This window comes from Coptis chinensis, chromosome 2, assembly GCF_015680905.1.
Source record: "Coptis chinensis isolate HL-2020 chromosome 2, ASM1568090v1, whole genome shotgun sequence".
Taxonomy (NCBI): Eukaryota; Viridiplantae; Streptophyta; class Magnoliopsida; order Ranunculales; family Ranunculaceae; genus Coptis; species Coptis chinensis.
In genome coordinates, this window is record NC_141457.1 from 22,120,676 (window position 1) to 22,143,805 (window position 23,130).

General features: G+C 36.5%; 1 protein-coding gene and 1 non-coding gene across 2 annotated transcripts; one reads left to right on the forward strand and one right to left on the reverse strand.

The window, feature by feature from the left end:
- Positions 1 to 10,823: 10,823 nt before the first annotated feature.
- Positions 10,824 to 12,081, forward strand: LOC147515372 (CASP-like protein 1F2). The gene is made up of 3 exons (XM_086594471.1): positions 10,824 to 11,133; positions 11,214 to 11,340; positions 11,441 to 12,081. The coding sequence occupies exons 1-3, from the start codon at positions 10,982 to 10,984 to the stop codon at positions 11,720 to 11,722; spliced, it is 561 nt and encodes a 186-aa protein (XP_086450597.1). The 5' UTR covers positions 10,824 to 10,981; the 3' UTR covers positions 11,723 to 12,081.
- Positions 12,082 to 17,391: 5,310 nt separating this feature from the next.
- On the reverse strand, positions 17,392 to 17,464 carry TRNAE-CUC (transfer RNA glutamic acid (anticodon CUC)). The gene has a single exon. It is a non-coding gene; the product is annotated as a tRNA-Glu (tRNA).
- Positions 17,465 to 23,130: the final 5,666 nt, after the last annotated feature.

Consider the following 23,130-nt stretch of genomic DNA (forward strand, 5'->3'; position numbering starts at 1 on the left):
ATTAGGTTTTTGGAGTGCTGATATCGCTTGTTTCTTGTTGTTTATCTCTTATTGATCAGGCAAGTATCTCTACTGCCTTTTATTTTGATCTTAAATAAGTTATGTCTTTATTTCTATTGATGTTCGATATGTATGTTTAGTAAGGTTTTGGGTTCAATGCAATTGTCAATTATTTTGTGCAAAGTTTGTGTTAGTCTTAACTGCCTAAGTTGTGTGAATTGGTACATTAACTGTGTCTTTGGTCTTGTTATTGATTTTTCGAACAAATCATGTTTGAACTGAAATTGTGACTAGTTGAATTGGTATTCATTGTTGAGTTTACGGTCTCATTTGGATTTTGTGTGTACAACTATGACTCAATTAATTAATTTACCTTCGCGGTGTTATGTGCTAACTATTTTACAATTTTGGATCAGGTTCACTCGTATGAACAAAATTAATAGTATTTCACAATTTATTTATTAAAAATAGATAAGTCTAAAAAAGATATTTATCAAGTCTAAAAAACCATCCATAATTTAATTACATATCAATGAAAATTGAATATCAACATAATTGTCTACAAAACGCCTATGTACCTTTGAGCTCTCAATTTGACTTGTACCTAAACTACATATAACTTCAAAAGTTTAAATATAACTTTATTTCACCAATATAAAAAAGGGTGATAGTAATTGTTTTCCAAACTCTAAGGCAAGACAATGCCAGAATTAAAAAGAATTGAAACCTCTTGAGGCAAAGAGAATGAAATTAAAGTCCAAAATACTTAAGATATGCAACTAAACATGCTACATGATAGTCGGGTTAATGATACGACTCGCTTGACCTAGCAATTAAACGGGTATAGTTACGGGTTAGTTTAATTCAATTATGCCCAGTCCAAATCCATTATTGATGTGTTAGATTCGTGTCGGGTTAGCGGGTCTTGTCCAAAACGGCCATCCCCACCGGTAGGGGTGGCTCTGAGGACAGTCGACACAGGTGACTGGCTGGGCCCCGAAAGTTGGTTAAAAAATAGGGCCTCATCGTCCAAACAATTATACTATGTATTACCTTAGTAAACACTAGACATGTAAAACGATTTATATAACACCCGACTATTTCTATTTATTATTTTTATAATATATGATTAATAATAATAATAAGAATAAATAAAATAAAATAAAATAAAAAGGATAAAGATTAGAAAGAGATATGGTAAAGAGGATAAACCTCATTCCCTATTTGAACAAAGTTTGAACAGAGATATGGTTTTTCAAAAAAAGGGGAAACAAATATACAAGTTTGAACAGAGAAAAGGTTTTTATACAGAGACAAAAATAAAAAAATAAAAAAATAAAAAAATAAAAAAATAAAAAAATAAAAAAAAATAAAAATGAGAGTTTTACTCAAAGAGGAAAAGGGAGGTTTATTGCTGGGGATTTGCTGGCCACAGGAACATATCACGAGTGAGTAGATATTCTTATCTCTCAGTGAACCTATATTTTTAAGTCTGTTTAAAAACTTCGCTGTTTGATTTCTGGTCATTATTTTATGTTCAATTATTCTTCTGTGCTTATTCTACATACTGTTCGACTTAGTCTGCATAATGTGTTCAACTTAGTCTGCCTACTGTGTAAACAAACCTATGTGATAAAAAGATGATTATGAATCAATTTTAATTATTTATATACATTTGATATAAACTTGTTACTGTTGGAATTGTTGAGTTTGGGGTAAACCGATTTTTATTAGGTTTTGGGTTGAACTGTTGGTGTATGTCTAGTTGATTTGGGTTGTTGTTTAGATTAGAATTGTGGGCTTTAGTTGTCTTATAAACATGTGGACTTAAGTTGGTTTTAGTTGGGCTTGGGTCGAATCAGAATGGTGGGCTTGAGTTGTTATATAAACATGTGGGCTTAAGTTTTGTTTAAGATGGGTTTTGGGTGAAAGTTTGTTTTTGGGCCAAATCTGTGTCTGGTTTGGAATCGAGTTTTCACATAGTTAGAGTCAGATTCAAACTTTTTCCAAAACATGAAAAAGTGAGTTTTATGAGTCTTCTTTCCAACCCAATTGGCCTCGTCGAATTCCGAGGTCTGTGGTGGTAGATATGATGTCTGGAAGTTTGGTTGACAGAAAACAGTGCGTCAAAAATAAGTTTCTGCGCACTGTGTTCAAGTCCAGTTTTAATTTAGTTAGAGTTTGAACTAGATTTTTATGAACATAAGAAAGTAAGATTTGGAAGTCTGCTTTCTATTCTAATTGGCCTCATCGCATTCCGAGGCCTATGGAATTAATTATGGTTTCTAGAAGTTTGACTGGCAGAAAATAGTGTGTCAGAAATCAGTTTATGCGTACTGTGTTCGAGCCTAGTTTTTGAACATTTAGAATGAGATTGAGTTTTTTTGTAAAACATAAGAAAGTAATTTCTGTGTGTTAACATTTCAACTCAAAAAACCTCAATGCATTTGGACACCTATGGAAAGCGTTGTGTCATTCAGAAGATAGTCCGTCAGAAATCTAATTTGCTAAAAATTAGGATTTTTACCAACTTTGAAATATTTTTACTCCTAGATAGGATGACATTGGAACTTTGAGTTCTACATGAAAAAGTAAGTATACCTATCCTAGTTTTCAAATAATCAAGTGGGGTATCATTTGGATGGCTATAGGAAACGTTATTGTTTTGGCAAGTTAACTAGATAACCTACCATGTTTTCTTTTTAGGGGAGCTCTAGTTAATTTTTCTTATTGTAATGAGATAAATGATTTTACTTAAACATACGAGTGTCTTGAATCTTGATTGCTTAATTTCACATTTATATTATATTCCAAGTACAATTGTTGCATATACACTAAATGTTAATATAGATTTATATTATCTCACGTGACATGTTACATTAAAGTTTGTGTTTAATATATATATAATTGAGGAATGAAATGGAAATGAAGTGTGCAATTTTAAAACATAAATTCTTATTGTTCTTTGACTTTGACTATGTGGTTGATAAAAACTACGAATGCTTGATTCCAATCTTGAAAGATTTGGATACGTAGGTAGCTTTGAACAAAAGTGCAAACACTATATTATATATTATATATTAGTTATTAGTTATTGTGATAACTATATGTGAACAATGTTAGTACTTAATTGTGTACGTGATTGTGGTTGTTTACAATGTATTCACGAGACATTTAACTAATGTGTTATTCCTGATTGAACATTTTGATATCTATGATTGATATAATTAATATATAATGAGGTGATCGAGTTGATTAGTTATTGTGTTTGAAATATTTAGTAATGAATTATTGTTTGAGACGATGCTTGTTTTGTAATGAAAATATTATAATAAATGAGAACTCTTGAGTGTTAAAATCCTGTGTAAAAGTGTACGGTGAAAATTTAATGTGTCGCCCATATCTTTAGATCTCTCCACACCTCTTTGATGAAAAGAAATGTTTATGACTAATGATGTCATGTGAAAAGCCGCCTTAGAGAGGAACTAGCTAAGGCATTCACCTTGCGGGTGGGCTGTATTCCTTGAGTGTACGGGAATGTAGGTTTGAATTTCTTGAATATGGTGGGAATGACCTAAGGTATTTATTGAATGTGCCATGAATGACCTATTAGTGTTATGATAGGTATTCCTTAAATGTGGCGGGAATGACCTAATGTATTCATTGAATGTGTTATAAATGACCTGATATTTTGTTATGCCCAAAAGAGGCTTTGTGTATGTGTATGGAAAGCCCAGAGATGGCTGTGACTCACAAATTACGAGTTTACAAGATGAAAATATATTTCCTGGAGGCGATATCCTCGCTTGGGACATATGTCTTGTAGTGGTACTCGGTGTGAGTGAGGCACACGGATATGTGTGATTTGGCAAATGTGTGAAGTGCAAATCATGGAGTAGGAACTAAAGGTTAAGCTGTGTCTTTTAATAAATGAGTCAACAAGATAATTAATAAGTAAAGTAAAATATTGATTTTACGTGTGATGGAGTTATTGCATATGATGTATATGATTTCTTATGAAAAATATTTATGTGGTTTGTGTGAGTTGATACTCACGAGGGATGAATGTTGTAAGACCCCCAAATTATCTTTACATTATTTCGTAACAATATTTAGTATTTTGGAATCTGATATTTATTTCTTGGTTAACGGGCTAGTAAATAGTAAATGTGGGCTTGACTTTTTGATAGAAAGAAAAAGGAGGGAAAATTAGTATTTTGAATTTTGTGTAGAGATTTTTAATTATTTGGAAAGTTTTCAAAAGATATTAATATAAGGTACTTAATAGATGAGTCTTTTTGAGTTATCCCCCCAAAGATATGTCGAGTTTTGTGTTTAACCCCCAAAATTTCAATCATCACAATTAGACCCCCAATCTGTCTCAGAACTCTAAAAACACTGTTCATTTTTCCCATAATACCCAAACTACCCTTTCAAGAAAATTGCAAATATCGTAGATTGATGTCGAGTATTTCGGTGTTTGTTTTCCAAATATCTTTTGCTTATTGCCCATCCCTTGAATGGTCAATTAACGAGTAGTATTTCTCTTATAGTGAGACCTTTTTCATTTCGTTTCAGACATTGCCTTTTAACTCTGATAGTCTGATTCATGCCATCATACTCGGTTGTTTGACCGGCCTTAGTGCCTTCATGAACTTGCTCTATCATTTTGCGTTAGAATTGCACTTAATTCTTTTCATCGACCAAACACATGTTCAGAGTGGCTGAACTTAGTTGAATACTTGAATAGGATTTGTTAATTGAGTGCAAAGATGTGAATCGATGGGAATTTGGACGTTTGGTTTCTCGATCATCTTCAAGTTCGAGTCTCCTTTTCTTGAGCCTTTGTTTCTCTTTCAATGTTCCTCCTTACATCTTCATGTTTAATAGAAATAACTGAAGATTTTCTTCTTTGTGTTATGTGTCGGATCGCCGGGGTGTGTTTTGTTTCAAGTCGGTTTCGATTTTTTAATGGATCGGTTATTTTGGTTGCCGATCGAAAGGTGTGTAGCCGAAAAATTGATTTGCATGTTGATACCCTATCCCAAATGCATTTTAGTGCCATTAAGCAAAAAATATATTTGTTAAGTTGGCCTCTTCATGCAAAGACTCAAAAACAAGGTACCTAAAAGTTAAAGCTTCTAGTAAATACTGGGTGCATTCACATGATTTTTCATTTATTTTTTTTGTTTCGTTTTGATCTTTTAAATTGAACTGTCCAAGTTAAAAAGGACTATTTCCAAATCATAACAGAAAATTAATTAGCCATAACGCCGCGAAATCAAAACCTTCGTTTCATTACTTATTCCCATTTATACACATTTCCATAAAATTCACCCATCCAATGGTAACAACTTAAGGACTACATTCAACGTTAGCTAAACAACTAAATTTCCAAGATCCTCATTACACGTAACCTCCATCTCTCCTTCTACCGAAACACAAGCTGCAACCTCAAACCCAATTCCAACTCCAATGTCATGAGCCTACACCAACGCCGTACACCCCTCTAGACGTTGGGGTGGCTTGAAATTGTCTCATGAAATGAAAAAGGTCTCAATCAGAAGAGAAATACTACTCGTTAATTGACCATTCAAGGGATGGGCAATAAGCAAAAGATATTTGGAAAACAAACACTGGAAATACTGATACTGCAATACTGATATTTGCAATTTTCTTGAAAGGGTAGTTTGGGTATTATGGGAAAAATGAACAGTGTTTTTAGAGTTCTGAGACAGATTGGGGGTCTAATTGTGATGATTGAAATTTTGGGGGTTAAACACAAAACTCGACATATCTTTGGGGGGATAACTCAAAAAGACTCTTAATAGATATACTATTTTTAATAGAGAATTATATTCCATAGTTATGTATAGGGATATTTAGTAAAATGGGAAGTTTCTAAAAAGTTAAGCCAAATATATGGTAAGTAAATTCTTTAGAATGGTCTCTGGAAAAAAAAAATAAGGTTTTCCTTAAAAACAAAAACAACACACACAAGCTAAAAACAAAGAAGAACGGAGACACAGATCATGCATCTTTTAGCTAGCTTGGGATTGGATTTTTACGCGTAAATTTTCTATGTACTTTGTTTCGGCGATACAAGAGGTGAGTAGTTTAGTTTTCTATTTCACGTCTATACAGAGATAACTTTACTGTAGTATAATGTTTTCGCTCATTCTCCCCTGTTATTATTCTTCGCGTTATTTTTAAAACTAGTTAAATTGTAGGACTGTTGAAACTCTTAAGTGGTTGTTAATGGAGGCGCGAGCCCCAAACACCATCCTGTCCTGTATACTATTTCGAACTGCGATACTGTTGTTGTGTTGGTATATTTTTCTTTGAACCTGTATAATCTTGTTGTTTTGGTTGGGTTATGGTTGGTTGTAGTGGGGGTGTTAGAGTGATGTTGAATAGGGGCTGTGGAAGCTTTATGGACTGGTAATGGCGGTTAAAGCCCAACAGAAAGAATCGTCTGTAAATTATTTGACTTATTTGAACTGGCATATAGATTGATTTGGTTGATTGAATGAGTTGTTGGTGGATGTCGGGGGATGAAGGGTTTGATGTTTGGTTGATTGAGTGCTGGAGAGGGGTGTTGTTGAAGATTTGAAAGGGCATTAATGGCTGTCGAGATCTGTTGGGGAGTGATTTCGAAAGTTAATTAAATCGATTTTTGTGTTTGTTAAAGTTGTAAGGGTTTTGATTGGGATTATTTTCGGTTAGGTTTGGAGTGGTGGCGAGGGGAAGTTTGTGGTGGTTGGTGGTGGAGGAGAGCTGCTGGTAAGGTGAGGAAGACGACCTCTTGGTTGGGCTTGGGCTTGGGCTTGGGCTGAAACCAATGGGTTTGTTTTCTTTGGGCCGACTTATGATCTTTTGGGCTTAAGGTTTGTTTAGTTGGTTTGGATCTGTTGGGTTAGTCTTGAGTTGGGCTTGTTGAGTTTGAGTGGACCAGATCTGTTGAGTTTAAGTAGACTAGATTCTATTAAGTTAGATGGGCTTTGGTTAGAGTTTGTTTGTTTCTTTGGGCCAGTTTCTATTTTTTTGTTTTAGGCTGGGTCCTTATGACTTACAATTGGTCCAATTGGGTCTGTAAGTGTTTAGACTTTTGGGATTTGGTTTTGGGGCTTTGTCTTGTTTAATTTGATTAGGATAATGGGTTGAACTGTTTTAAACATGGGTTTGGGTTAGGACATGTTTGGATGAACACCGGTTTGGGGACAGGTGACTGTTGGGCTTGACCAGTCAACCCTTTGACTATTGACCGTTGACTGTTAACTTTGTTTATTTTATATATATTAAATTGTATGGACTAATCTAATGGTAGCATGTTGTGGAAGCATGTATAAAATGTTTGTCATTATCTAAGAAAGATTTGACGTTGATATTGTGCAATTATTGACACGTGACGAGAGTGAAATTTTAAGAGACATGATATTCTTAAAACGCTATCAAAATGTTATGCGATATGTTTGGAGCAATTGTGACATTATGTGGTATGTTGTAAATGTTGTTCTGTTAAATGATATCATATGTTAGGATATATATTAAATGCAATATTTTTTTGGAGAAATAAATGTAAATACTTCATCATTTTATCTGTGAGATGCTACTATGAGGTAGTATAATATTTGTAGATATTTCTTAAGGGATTGTGGCTTAGTGTAATAATTTATTTGGCACGTGAAAGAATGAAAGTGGTCATGAGATATAAAGGTATGATACCTGAATAAATTAGGTAACGAAAATCCTATAACCTAACTACCACAACTCATGTGATTGGCCCATGTGTAGGGCGTATGTGATATGATTGGCCCTTGTATAGGGTGTATGAGAAGTTGGTTGACCCATGTGTAGGGCAATCGTAGCCGAATAGTGGCTTGATTATTTCGTTCACAAAATTAGAACGAGACGCGCGATATTTTATGCCGAATAGTGGTAGTACCCACGTAATGACGTTCATGTGGGGGTTACCTGGTATGCGATATCCCGCTTAGGGTAACTACGCACGGAGTGGTTCATTACGTGAGGGGAGGCATGTGGATGTACATATTCGGCGTAAAGAAGTGATTGTGGTAGCCAGAGAAACTAGGTAAGACATAGAGATGACGTGATTCTAGAGACACTTGAAGAAACTCTAAACAATAATTGTGGTGATATATCAAGGTGTACGTTAAATTTATAATAAATGATTTATTGTAATTTATGTTGCATTCACAATGGTTTTACAGAAGGGATTATTTATGCAGGTGTGACCCACTCTGTGATCAGGCCTACACCAGTGTAGGTATAGAATAAGTTTTAGTTTGGTTATTTTATTATTAGATGTAGTTGATCTAGTACGGTTTGAAGCTAAGGTGCCTCAGTGGAGGAACTAATTGTCTTATTATTATTGAATGAGAAGTTAAGGCGCCTAAGTGGAGGAACTACCTGCCTTAATTATTGTATTTAATAATATTGTATTATTCGTTGGAAGCTAAGGCGCGCCTCGGTGGAGGAACTAAGTGCCTGATTGATTGTGTATATATATGTATAAGTATGATTTGTATTTTAGGGCTACTCATACCAGCATTGTTTATAATGCTGACCCGATTTGCATGTTTGTTTATCGGGTGTGTTCATAAAATGAACCCAGTTGATAAGTCTTGACATGATTAGTGTTGAAGACGGTTGGTTGCTGCTTGTGGTTTGCGTTAGCGTCGCATTACAGGATATGTTTTGTTTTTCCTTGAGGTGCAATAGATTTTCAGTTGAGACAATATTTTTTGTATTTTTATTTGTAATTATAATTAAAGAGTTGTTGAAAGAAAATTTGTAACTTAATCATATTTGTGAATTTTTGTAATGAAGAGGACTTTTGTTTATTTGAAATTTTTTATGGGTTTTTGGAAGTTGAGAGTGCATCACACCTCGAAAATGGAAGAGTCGGGAACAAATATTATTTTTTCTGATTTTGTCAAAATTTGAGGTGTGACAAATGTACTCCCTAATTGTGACTTTTTCCTCGTTCTCATAAGTAGACGAGTGATATTAAAGTAAAATATTGATTTTTACGTGTGACTGAGTTGTTGCATATGAATATTTATGTATTATGATGTACATGATTTTTTACAAGGAAATGTATACGTGGTTTGTGTGAGTTGATACTCATGAGGGATGAATGTACCCCTTAGTTGTGATATTTTTCTTCGTTCTCATAAGTAGCCGAGTGGTTTTTAAGAAATGTATTGGCTTTAAGTATGAGTGAGTTGTTGTATATGATTGGTGATATATTATGATATGATGCATATAATTTATTACAAAAGAATGTGAATATGGTTACCATGATATGGTGGATATAGTGGTGTGATATGAATGTTAGTTAATATTTGTGATATATTATGATATGATAGATATGGTGGTGTGATATGAATGTTAGTTTATATTAGTGATATATTATGATATAATGAATATGGTGGTGTGACACGAATGTTAATATTGACGATATATTATGCCAGATTATATATACCCATGATGGTTGCAGTGAGAGTGAAATAGATGTATACTATAAATGATTACGTTTGGGAAATCTAACTTTGTTTTGCAGGAGGGTAGGACTTATTAACTTTTTATGCAGAAACGTTGTCCTACCCGAAGACGACATGCTGACTTAAAGGTAAAGTGTATCAAACTCATATTTAATTAGGTTATCATATGTGCAATTACTAAGTGAAATGTAAATGGTATTTATGTTGTGAGTTATTTTGGAAAGTAGGAATGATGAGTACTGTTATATGAGATTCTTGGAATTTTATATTGGGGGTGAAATCTTACTTGGGAAGAAACTACATGCCGTTTTGAGAAAACGGAATTAATTTGTCTTCCAAGTTGAAATGATTGTAATAGTATATTCTTTTATTTGAAATATTGAACATATTATTTTTTTTTTATAATTTTAGTCTTACTCATACTACAACACATTCAATTTGCTGACCCATGTTTGTTTTGTTTTGCAACGTGAGTGTATTCTTGGAAACATAGATGATAGAGTGTAGTGGATGATGACACATGATTTGAAGTTGGTCTTGGAGTCTTCTGGTTTAATTTTTTTTGAAGTGTACGGTTTTGTTTTGAAACAGATGTAATAGAGTTGGTTAGGTTTTTTTATAGTTTAATAATGTGATTGAAGGATTGTCCTATTTGGTTTTAAATTTGATCTCAAATTTTAATATCGTGGTTGACAATATGTTGTTAGGGTTTCATTTCATTATGAGTTTTCAGATGATTGAATATAGTGACGATTGAGATAAATTATATCTTAGATAATTCCCTATTTTAAATTTTCTGGAAATTTAGGGTGTGACAGTTTATCTCATATGGTACTGATACTAGTTTTCATTAAATTGTGTTCTAGAGTTTGAACCTTTATTTTTCTTAAATTTTTTTTTCGGGACTAACATTCAATTAGCCACTTTAGTTGGAATTTGGCTTGGGCCCAAAGTGGCAAGGCCGTCCCTGCCCACTGAAAGTTGCGAGGTATTATTTTTTGGTCGATTATTAGTTATGAACTTATGATCTCCACCGTGTCCAGATCATCCCAAATGAAATAGGCCCAACACAACGTTACCTTAAAGGTAGTAGCGCTAGTGAGTGAGAGTGAGACAGCTAGTTTGTTGCGGCACCGTCATGCACTAACCAAACAAGCTTCTTCTAATTTCTAAAGTTTTAGCTTGTCCATTCCAACTTTATATACCCTTTTCTTGACTTTATGATTTTATCATCCCAAACCATCTTCCAATACATACATGCAAAACCACCTTTTCTTTCAAGACTTTGATTGTTTTTCCATCTCTCTTGCCAGTGTTCTTTTCTCAAAAGCTCCTATAAATGCACACCTTTTTTTTGGTGCTCTCTTTATTCTATCTATAACTACAATCTCAGCTCCTTATTTCTTCTCCATCTTTTTATCTTGTTTATTTTATCTTCCAAGCAAGATCTTTCAATGGATAAGTTCCTTATAGGCCAAGCTGTAGTGAGAACAGTGGCTATTATAACCACATTGGTTGCAATTGTGTTGATGACCATAAGCAAGCAAAAAATCCATATTTTTGGCTTTGATGTTGATGCTAAGTTTAGCTACACTCCAGCTTTCAAGTAAGTTATAACAGCCATATCACTTTTAATAACTAAGTTTTTCTTTAAGAAACTTCAACCCCTTCTCTTGATCTTTGCAGGTTCTATGTTGCTACAAATATTGTTGCATGTGTCTTTGCTGTCCTGTCTTTCTCTGTTTTATTACGCAATGTTAGACTTGCCAATCCAGGGAGAAAGATGCACTACATCATATTTTTGCTTGATTTGGTAAGTTCTTTCCTCTTTCAATTCCCTGTCTGGTTTTTCATTTTTTTTAGCACATTGTTTTTGAAATATTGATTTTTTGATATTTTGGTGGTTATGATAGGCGGTGATGGTGTTTGTACTCATAGGAAGTGCAGCTGCAACTGCAATTGGTTATTTAGGTCGTTATGGAAATAGTCATGCAGGTTGGATGCCAATATGTGACCACTTCGGAAAATTTTGTCACAAAACTATGGCTTCCCTTGTCTTCTCCTATATTTCTGTTCTGCTTTTCACAATCCTGATCATCTGGTCTTCATGGAAATCAAGCAAATTACAAGTTCTAGCTCCTGAGATGGAAAAGAACATGAAGTTTAGAGATAATAAGATTGGTATGGTGGCATGAAAGTCAGAAAGTGGAAGTGATATTTCAGTAATTAATGCATGTGTCCTTAGTTTTTTTTTTGGTGAAATAATAGTTCAGTTCAGCCAGGTGTAGTTGAAGATTCTATTTTTCTGTCTTTTTTGTTCAGTTGTGTTCCATTTTCATTAAGGAAGTCAATTATTATCGAAAGAAAAAAAAGTGTTCCATTTTCAGGTGCACGCAGTTTGATTACAGAAGGTCAATTGGAATCATTAGTGGTTGAAAGGGATTTAAGTTGTTTCTTTTTTAACACGTTTGGGTACCGTGATCCACCGGTGTTGAGCACTTGTATGGCATGCACCAACATTAAAGGATGTGTGATATGTTGTTCTGTTTTTTTCCACTAAAAGAGTTAAATGGTTTCATGTAACTTTAATGCCTTTCATCAGTTCAATGACCTTGCTTAATTTGAGCTAGAAGCAGTAAGCACCATCCAAATCACACTACCTGCCAATTACAATTGTTCTAGATAATAGACATTCATGGTTATGGACTTGTGGCTTGTGGGTCTAGAGTTGTCAATGAATCCAATATTCCAATCAATTTGCCAGTGAAAAAAACATGAACCAATTCCATCTTTTTTTCGTATTAACTTATGGGGTTTGTAGCTCAGCGCCAGTCGAGTATCATCGAATGATCGAAACCAAAACACTAAGACTCAAACCATAGTAACGGGTGGATAGTATCTGGTGCGCTTTTTGGAATAATCTGAAGAACTATGGACTAGTACCATTAAGAAACACAATAAATCTACAGTGAAACTAAGTTATATGATCGAGCTCCTTATATGAACTCCACCGCCACCAAAAGTAGATTTATAAAATGAATTGAGAGTTTATTTTTTATGAAGATAGTTTTCTAATAATAGAAAATCTTCCTACAAAAAAATCAGTTCAAACGGAAATAATATGATAGCATAAAGTAGTAAGCTGATAAAAACTTACAACAATGCATCACTGTTTTTTCAGTAGTTCCCGCCTTTCCGGTTTTGGATTTAAAATCCTTAGGAACTAAACGATTACCAAAACAAATTTTAGAGCATCTTTAAGAGAGCAACCAAAAAAATACCAAAATTTTGAACTAAAAAAACACCAAACCAAAAAAACACCAACCATCTTTAAGAGAAACATCAAATTTTCGATATCAAATGACGCGGTTTTGGATAAACCGCATCATATATCTCATGCGGTTTTCCTAAAACCTCACCATTGAAGCCCATCTGACAGGCCCAAGCCTATGCGGTTTTCCAAAAACCGCAGGATGTCTTGCACATTAACTTTCTTCTTTATTTTCTTTCCCAATCTCTCGCGCGGTTTTTGCAAAACCGCATGATTGAAGCCCAAGCCCACGCGGTGTTAGATTTGATACAACACCAAAGCTGGAACCAAATTTTGGCCGATTTGGTGTTTTCATCAACATGTGACTCTCCTGAAGTTGGAAAAACAACAATTTGTTGGAAATTTGGTGTTTGATGCTAGATTGATATCACTCCTAAAGATGCTCTTAGTTGTAGACTTGTAGCCTTTCCTTAAAGCATATTTAGGAGTGATATCAACCTAGCATCAAACACCAAATTTCAATTTGGTGTTTTTTCAACTTCAGGAGAATTACATGTTGATGAAAACACCAAACCAAACAACAAATCGGCTAATATTTGGTTTCAGGTTTAGTGTTGTATCAAATCATTTACGCGGTTTTAGAAAAACTGCGCGGTTTTGCCAACACCGCGTGGGCTTGGGTGGGATTCTATGGCGCGGTTTTGGCAAAACCGCGTGCTTTCAATGACAACAACAGGCAAAAAACGGCTATATCTTTCTAACCCTATAAATTGAAACACTCACACCATAGTTTTATACTCACTTCTTTTCTTTACTCGCTACTCTTAAAACAACAATGACTAGTCAAGAACCAAAATCAAAATCTAGAAAGGCATCATGGATACAAGAAGAAGATATTGCTCTCACCAATAGTTGGCTACAAGTTAGTCAAGATGGTATAGTAGGAAATGAGCAAAAGTCGAACGATTTTTGGGCTAGAATTCTAAATGCATTTCATGCAAATCTAGGAAGAATGACCGAACGCAACTTGACGGGTATGAAACACCGTTGGACTCTCATTCAAGCTAATATCAACAAGTTTCATGCTATTCTTTCTAAGATTCAAACATCTCCTCCAAGTGACTATAATGACAATATGATGGTAAATATTTACTTTTTATTTGTTATTTTGATTCACAAATATATTTTTCAATTCTAATTTAGTTTTTGCTTAATTGGTAGGTTGAGAAAGCAATAAGTGCATATGTGATGCATAATGGGGTTTGGAAGTGGATGCAATGCTATAATATGGTGAAAGACTCACCCAAATGGAAGAGGCTACAGTTGAGAAATGATTTGTATCCCACTAAAAAGTCGAAGTCAAACAGTGGGGAAGGAGGTTCATCAGTTCTAATATCAACTGCGACAACTCAACCAATGGATTATGATCCACACCAAATTCATGGGCTTGAGGATAGGCCTCTTGGAAAGAAAGAAGATAAAAAAAGAAAGCAAAAAGAGAAAGAAAAAGGTGATTCTAAATTGGAGGAATCCGCTAAGAAACTTGATGATTTTATAGTAGAACTTTCTAAAACCACCAAAGAAGGCTATGAATTGGAAGCTCAAAGACAATTAAAGAAAGATGAGATGGAATTCGAAAAACTTCAATTGAAGAAAAGTTCGATGGATTGGAAGCTCCAAATCCAAAAAGAAAAACTTCAATTGAAGAAAGATACGCTCCGAGTTCGAGAAGATGAAAATGATACGAAAATACTAGGAATGAAATTAGAAGGATTACTCGAAGACGAGCGCGAAATTTGGCAACTCAAAAGAGCAGAAATTTTACAAAAAATGAAGAATCGACTTGGCAATATCACTGGTAGTAGTCAAAGTAGTGCATAGTCTAAATTTGAGTTTGTATGTCTTTTAATTTATGTCTTTTAATTAATGACGTACTTTAATTTGAGTTTGTATTTTGATTTTAATTAGAATGTACTTTAATTGAATATTTTCTTTTAATTTGAGTTAAGCTACCTTAATTTAAAGTTGATACTTTTTATCATTCTAAAAAAAATTCGGCAGAGTCTACTTTGTATTTTCAAAATTCTCATATACACAAAACCTTTCATAAAACCACAAATACATAGAAATAAACTTGGAACACAAATACATAGAAATTTAAACGATAAATAAACACAAAGTCCAAATGAAGTGCAAATAGAAATAGAAATCAAGTCTGACCACGCCGCCCACGCCTACTCCACAAATGCTCGACCAAGTCATTCTTCAATCTATCATGAACAACTTTTGAACGAACCCTCTCGACGCTAGATGCCCAACGAGATAGAACAAATTGGCGTTGATCTTCAGATGCACCTTCTTTACTTGGTATTTCCAATTAGGAATATACTGCGGGATATCCGTTTCGTGTTCATCTTCCACAATCATATTGTATAAAATGATGCAAGCCCTCATAACAGTAGCCATGTTTTCCAAATACCATAACCTGCACGGATTCGCTAAAATAGCCCAACGCGACTGTAATATACTAAACGTCCGCTCTATGTCTTTTCTAGCAGCTTCTTGCTTCTTTGCAAAATATTTGTCTTGTTCACTAGTCGGTTTAGCAATCGTTCGAATCAAGGTGACATAATTAGGATAAATACCGTCAGCCAAGTAATAACCCATATCATAATGATGGCCATTCACAGTGTAGTTACAAGGAATAGCTTCATCATTGACTATATCATCAAATATTGGTGAGCGGTCAAGCACATTAAGATCATTGTGAGAACTCGCCATTCCAAAAAAAGCATGCCAAATTCACGCGTCACGATCGGCAACTGCCTCCAAAATCACTGTTGGTTTATGCTTATGGCCAGTGTGAGACCCTTACCACGCGGATGGGCAATTCTTTCATTGCCAGTACATGCAATCAATGCTTCCTAGCATTCCAGGCCATCCGCGTTCCTCATACTCTTTAAGCAAACGTTGAATATCCGCAGCATTTAGTTTGCGCAAGTATTCACCTCCAAAAAATTCTAATAATTCTATCACAGAAATAGCGCATGCATTCATGAACAGTTGGCTCAGCAACATGTAACATGTCATCTATTAGATCAGCTGTAGTCCCATAAGCAAGCATTCGTATAACATCAATTACTTTTATTTTTGGGTTAATCGCAAACTTACCTGCACTATTAACTTTTTGTTGAAAATATGGTACATTATGATTAAGATGATTGAAAATACGAGTAAATAATGACTGACCCATACGAAATAGGCATCGAAAGTTGTGGTTACGAAATATAGGATTTGCGCCGAAGTAGTTAACATTTACACGAGCCAGTGTTGCCTCATACTGACGATTCTTACATTTTCTTCCTTTCTTTGAACCACCATGTGGCCTATAAGAAGACTCCGCTTCTTGCTGATGCAATAAACTCAGACGATGTTTGTTGAAAATATGGTACATTATGATTAAGATGATTGAAAATACGAGTAAATAATGACTGACCCATACGAAATCAGCGTTGAAAGTTGTGGTTACGAAATATAGGATTTGCGCCGAAGTAGTTAACATTTACACGAGCCAGTGTTGCCTCATACTGACGATTCTTACATTTTCTTCATTTCTTCGAACCACCATGTGGCCTATAAGAAGACTCCGCTTCTTGCTGTTGCAATAAACTCAGACGATGTTGAACTAAAGGTAGAGTAATAACCACTAATTTATTAGTTTTAACTGCAGTGTTATCATTTAAAGAGCTCGAGCTCGATGAAAAATCAGAAGAAGATGAATCAGAGGAAGATGAATGATCCATTGAAAAATCGTCAAGAGTTTTGGTAGTGTTTTTTTTTTTTTTTTGTTCAAGGAGATGAGTTTTAGATGAGAGGGAACATGAAAAATGAAGAGAACCTTGCATGACCAAGAGGGTTAAATAGTTATAACACGTAGTTTCTGGAAAACCGCGTGGGCTTGGGCCTGTCAGATGGGCTATATGGCGCAGTTTATCCAAAACCACGTAGTTTGATCTCGACAATTTGATGTTGCTCCTAAAGTTACTTGGTGTTTTTTTGGTAGCTCTCCTAAAAATGCTGTTAGATAGTTAGCTGTATGCCACTGATGTGCACATATTATATCAGATTGATTGATTGGTAGTATGAATAATTTATATCATGAACGTGGCATGAAATCCTCAATAATGTTACCCTTTTAAGGATTTCCACGTAAATGCTTACAAATTAGAATTAAAAATAAATAAAATAGAAAAAAACTAAGAAAATAAAAAATTAATGCGACAAATCCATAGAAATAGATTAATTATTCGGATAATTTGCAAGTAGCATGCATCACTATGTTGTATATTTCGTTTTCTCAAGGCATTATCCATTTATCCGTACTCAATATAAGGTTGTGAAGGGTCTGATGAGTTTTGATTACTTAGGTGGACAAGATTTAAAATGTTTGTTATTGTTTTTGTACTAACATTTAAAAAATTTCACAATCGCAAGTAAAGCCTCATTTTGTCTCTGTTTTGAACATCCATAGAATCTATCACATCCTCTTCAAATCTTCTTTACACAAAAGACTTTTTAAAAAATCAAATAGACTTCCGTTGCCGGGACTTGAACCAGTGTCTCTCGGGTGAGAGCCGATTATCCTAACCAACTAGACTACAACGGAATGCCTGCCACAGATTCAGCAATACGTTTTATTATTAATTTCCACAAAAACAAAATCGTTAAACAATCTGAAAATCTGCATAGGTGATTGCATTACTGGTGACTATGGAACACAGGCACAGCTATAGAATATAGGTGTGTGAATTGATTGAATAATGAGTTCTGGATAATAAGCAACTTTCTATGTAGTCTTCACCATGACCAATAGCCAAAAAAGGGAGATTAAACACCCGGCCACCGGTACTCCTTTTAGTTATTGACACAAAGTTTCGTAAAAGTGAAAGGCTCCATGCTATCCTTTATACCATCATCTCTGTGTTAGTTAACTTCTGAAATAAACTGGTTCAGCTTTTGTTCTGTACAACTTACAATCTGTTGCCAATCAATTCCTCATCCATTTGGCACTTGTTGCGCATGCCTATTCAGTTACATTAGTTTCATGTACTTGAAAGTTGAAACTTCCCAGTATCCCACTGTTTAATGAGTTCATCTATGTTACATGAGTACATGACCCACTTCAATTACTTCCAAAATCAATCACTTATTTCGCACAAGTATAAACTATGGACGAACATCATCTTACCACAAGCTCAAGTTCCAGCTAAAAAATCCACAAAAAACTGTTGCAATCAAGTGATATTATCATACCTGAAACTCTGAAAGAGGAATTGAACTAAACATACTACTTTAACAACGGATCTCAACCTACTTCAGATAAGCATTGTGATTTATGAATTAGGATGCAACTATAATGTACTTTTGAGAAATTATACAAAAGAACGTCAGGACACCAACTTTTTTACAAGTGCTGTGTGGAAAAAAGTAAATGGTTATAGCAATTATTTCAACTTTAGCTAGATTTGGATGATAGATCATTGACAGAGTGACAGCCATGATCCGCCCCTCCCCACTTTTGCAACAAATTTTTTGTTATGGTTAGAGCATCATCAACGCATTTTCATTTTTCGTTGTGACATCTCAGCAGTTTTGGTACTTCAAAATTTCTAAAACGAAGGGAAGAACCAGCGCATTTTGGGCAAAATTTGCTTTTTAATTTTGGAGGGAATAGTTTACGAAATTTGCAAAATTTCGTTGTCCTGTGCCAAATTACAAAAGCCTAACAGTTTAAAAGCCCAACGGTACAAAATCGAGCTATTTGGAATTTTTTATTAAAAAAAACGAAAAAAATTCTGGACGACAAAAGTAGTCCCGTCTCACTCTTGGACGGGACAAGTTGTCCCGTGCCTATATTTCTGGGTAATTTGGTTTCGGATTTGACAATTGTTATTATGAAAACGTTGTTATAACAGCGCGTTTGGGACGAAAATTGTCAACTGTCACATTAGAAATCAAATTTTGAAATTCGTTGATCATGCTCTTAGATCAGGTTCGAGCATGGCCTATTAACAGTTCCAAATCTCTAACAGTGGCACAAAAGCCCACCAAAGTATAAAGGGCATGGTTTATTGTCCTGTAGTTGAAAGCCCACCATAGTCCCACTGCATGACCTACTAGATAATATTGATAGGGTGGTCCTGTATCCTACACCCACCCAATTAGATTCGGCAACTTCCAACTCAAGCCCAACAAGAAGTCTAATAGCAATAGCCCCATACACCCCCCACACCTCAATGCATACTGGTTACTCGTTTTTGCAACCGTTCTAACCGGTATCATCTCTCTCGTGAGTTCTGAACCCAAAAAAGCAATTTTTTTTTTTTTTTTGAGTTTTCTTTCGTCTCTCGCCATTGTTAAGAACCTTCAAACCGTATGTCATTAAGTGTTGTTTGCAAATATTATTTAATTAACTGACGAAAGAAGTATGGAATTCCAGTAGACCGCCCAAAGGATTTTTGAAGAAAGGGCGAGAGTAACTTAGGAGTGATAATAGACGACCTCCAATGTTGAGTTGATCAAGATATGCATTTGTGCTAGAAGCGAAACTAACTTTGTGTATTCCTAGTGAAGAAAAGAAATAGCATGAACACATGTTGATTTGCACTATATAAAACATACATACTTTCAGAATACTCCATTCAATTCGATGAACAGAAAACGGGCTGATGTTGTAAAAACCCATTGAATACTGATAAGGTTGTTTGGAAGTTCCAAACCGAATTATTGTTTGAAAAAGCTCCAAACCACCCAGTGAGGTCGTTTTCAAAGTGCCCAAAACCACTTACTGATGTCGTTTTGTATATGGCCCAAACGACCCGTATTTGTTTTTTTTTTTTTAATATTCTTTGTACATTAGTTGTATGAGTTAATATAAGATTTTGAGTTATTTGAATTGTACATGGAAAGATCGTTTTGGGTTAAAAGCCCGAGAGCTTTGTCTCAAATGACACGCTCAGATCGCTTGAGTGTACACATAAACAACATGGAGCAACCGTTTGAGAGTAGACTCAAACGACATGATGAGACTATTTGAGTGTACACTCAACCCGAGAGCTTTGTCTCAAACAACACGCGCAAACCGCTTGAGTGTACACAAAAACGACATGGAGAGACCGTTTGAGTGTACACTCAAACGACCTAGTGGTTTCAACATGGCCCGAAACCGGTTGCACTTCATTGTTGGGCACTTGGTAAGCCGGTTTTCCAAGTTCTACCCATGGGTTTATTGACAAGAGGAATAAATAACTGTAAGAGAGTAATATTCTCATTGAAGAATATTAAGCACGCGTTAAGCATAAGCAGAGATCGTAGCGAACTCATGACATCGACCTCCAAGATCAATTCGTGAGTAGCTCGCTTCATGTAGGTGGTACACTTCAGCTCGCTCAAGAATACCTCAAGGCGAATGAACAACCTAAAGCAGAACGCTTCGAATAAGGACACCATCCCTTATCCAGATGCAATCATCACAGTAGCCATACCAGTACTTCCAATCACCGTGATATATGAACTACTGCACCCACTCCCAATCATCACACAATTCCTACCAAAACCAACCTAACACTCATACTCAATCTCCACCCTACATATGTACATGACAGTACACGTGTCACAGAGATCTAGACCTTCCAATTCCTATAAATACCACCTATATGAACTACGTGAGACTTGATTCTTCTCTCCCCCCAGAATCAAGAGAAGATACGTAGGTAGTTCGCTCAACAACGAACTTGGTTTAAATCCTTTCCCACATTCGATTCCAATTCCATCCTCCTTCCTCCCTTATATGTGAAGGAAACTAAAAACGCTCCTTTACATTGGCGCCGTCTGTGGTCTCGATTACTTGAGAAACCACTTTCACACAAATCAAAAACCAAAAACCAAAAATCTCAAGCCCACGAAGCATGGCAAGCCTCGAAGCTCAAGTTCAAAGCCTCGCAAACCAGCTAGGTTTAACAAATGAGAGCATTTCCTTGCTCAGGCAAGAAAATGCTACTCTACGTGCGCAAGTAGACGCACAACAACAACCAGTTGGGAACGTCGCTGAGAATGGCATCAGCGAAGTTAATCAACAGATTAACGAACTGTCGCAACGGATCGGCCAGAGTGCAGTAAGAAAAGATGCAACCCAGATCGTTCAGAAAATGCTCAAGACGTACCGCACATCCCCGTTCACTACTGAAGTACTCAGTAAGCCATCTCCTCAAGACTTTGTTCAACCACGTTTTCCGATGTACGATGGCAGCACGTGCCCTGGCCAGCACGTGGCTTACTACATTCAAAGCATTGCACTCTACAGTTTACTAGAGTTCGATCACCTCCACTGTCGTTTGTTTCCTGCCAGTCTCAAAGATGGCGCACTCGATTGGTTTTTCTCACTCAAGCCAGACTCGATAAAGACCTTCGAGTAGCTCACCGATTCATTCACTAGTCAGTACGTCCATAACAGGTGTAAGAAAGCTGATCTTGATTCGTTGTTCCAACTCTCACTTGGCGAAGATGAAACAATTTGTGAATTTCTAGGTCGGTTCAAAGCCGAACTACTTTGCATGGAAATAGGTCTGAAAGAGTCCTTCGCTACCCTGGCATTCTCCAACGTCTGTTGTGTGTGCAACAAGGCACTCGCCAGATCACTGATGAAAGAACGCCCCAAGACTTTATCTGAGCTATACGCTCGAGTCGACAAGTACATTAAGCTGCAGGGAGGCCTGAAGCACCAAGGCCTACCAGAAGAAGAAGAGGTTGCAGCAATATCCGACGACTCCCCAACTTCCAAAAAGCGACCCCGACAGCAAGAACGGAAGTCGGGAAACAGAATGAACAATGACCGTGAATTTGCTATTCTCACACGATCTCCCAGTTACATACTGGAAAAGATCAAGAAAGCTACCTATTACCGACTTACTGTACGACAACCAAAAGATCGATCTGGCAAGCCTTATTGTGCCTTTCACCGCACCAAATGTCACAAGACCGATGCGTGCTGGGGGCTAAAGCATTACCTTTAGGACCTTATCGAAGCAGGACATATCAAGCAGTACACCAACATTGCTGATGGTGATCTGCACCATAAGCTTATGGCTTTGCGAGTGCGCGATCGATCTCGGCTTCGCCATAAACATCATTAACGCAAGCTCGCTTCGCTCCGTAGCGGGAGGCGACCAAGAGATCGCTCCAGCCACGAGCGTCGTCAGCATTCGTCAGACAGAGACAATGACAGAACCATTCACATGATCATGTTTCCAGATGATTTAGTAACATCGTCCAGAGAGAAAAGACGGCGTGTTGGCGCCCTTCAAGAAGTTTACCATTTTTCTTCCCAGGCCGCACTTGCCCCGCGCAGTTCTGGTCGTAGTTCAGGTGATATCACTTTTACGGAGGCCGACCTCAACAAGGTTTGCCTCCCACATAATGACGCACTTGTAGTTCATGTCAAAATCAGCGACTGGACAGTCAAGCGTATCTTGATAGATCCCAGTAGTTCATGTGACATTCTGTTCTACCATACTATTCAAGAGATAAATTTTCCCAAGTCGGTCTTCATAGACCACATCGCTCCTCTCTACGAGTTTAACGGCTCCAGAGCCGACCCAATCGGTGACATCATACTCCCAGTTTTGGTGGGATCTAGAGAGGACAAAGCCAGCTTCAATACGCGCTTCAGCGTTCTAGATATCAAGTCGTCCTACAATGCTATTCTAGGACGGCGTTGGATTCATCAAATGCAAGCTATACCATCAACGTTGCATCAAGTTCTCCGCTTCCCAGGTCTAAAGGGCATGATGTAGCTTCGAAGCAATCAGCTTGAGGCTTATCATTGTAATCAAATCCTCTCAGCGAACAAGACTGCCGACCTACATACCCACACAAGGAACGAGCCCACCAGCTACACAATGGCCAAGGACCTGGTCGCTGAGGTTAGAGCCAAAGCACCAAACACAGAACGCTTGGGGCTCCAGAAGAAGGTTTATTTGTCTGTTCAAACCCCAGAAGTCACTCAAACCATTGTTGCTCCACTAGTCAAGACCCCAGAGGTCACGTTAGTTGTTGTTGATTCGCCAGTCAGGACCCCAGAGGTCACTTCAGTTGTTGTTGCCCCACCAGTCAGGACCCCAGAGATCGCACCATCATGTGTCGCATAACCATCACCGATTCCAAAGGTCAATCTAACCCCTGTTGTCATGACCACAGAGGCCACCTCAGCCCCTATTGTCGTCGCCACAGAGGTCGCTCCAGATCCTGCCGCCAATTCCACTCCCCCTCAGATCG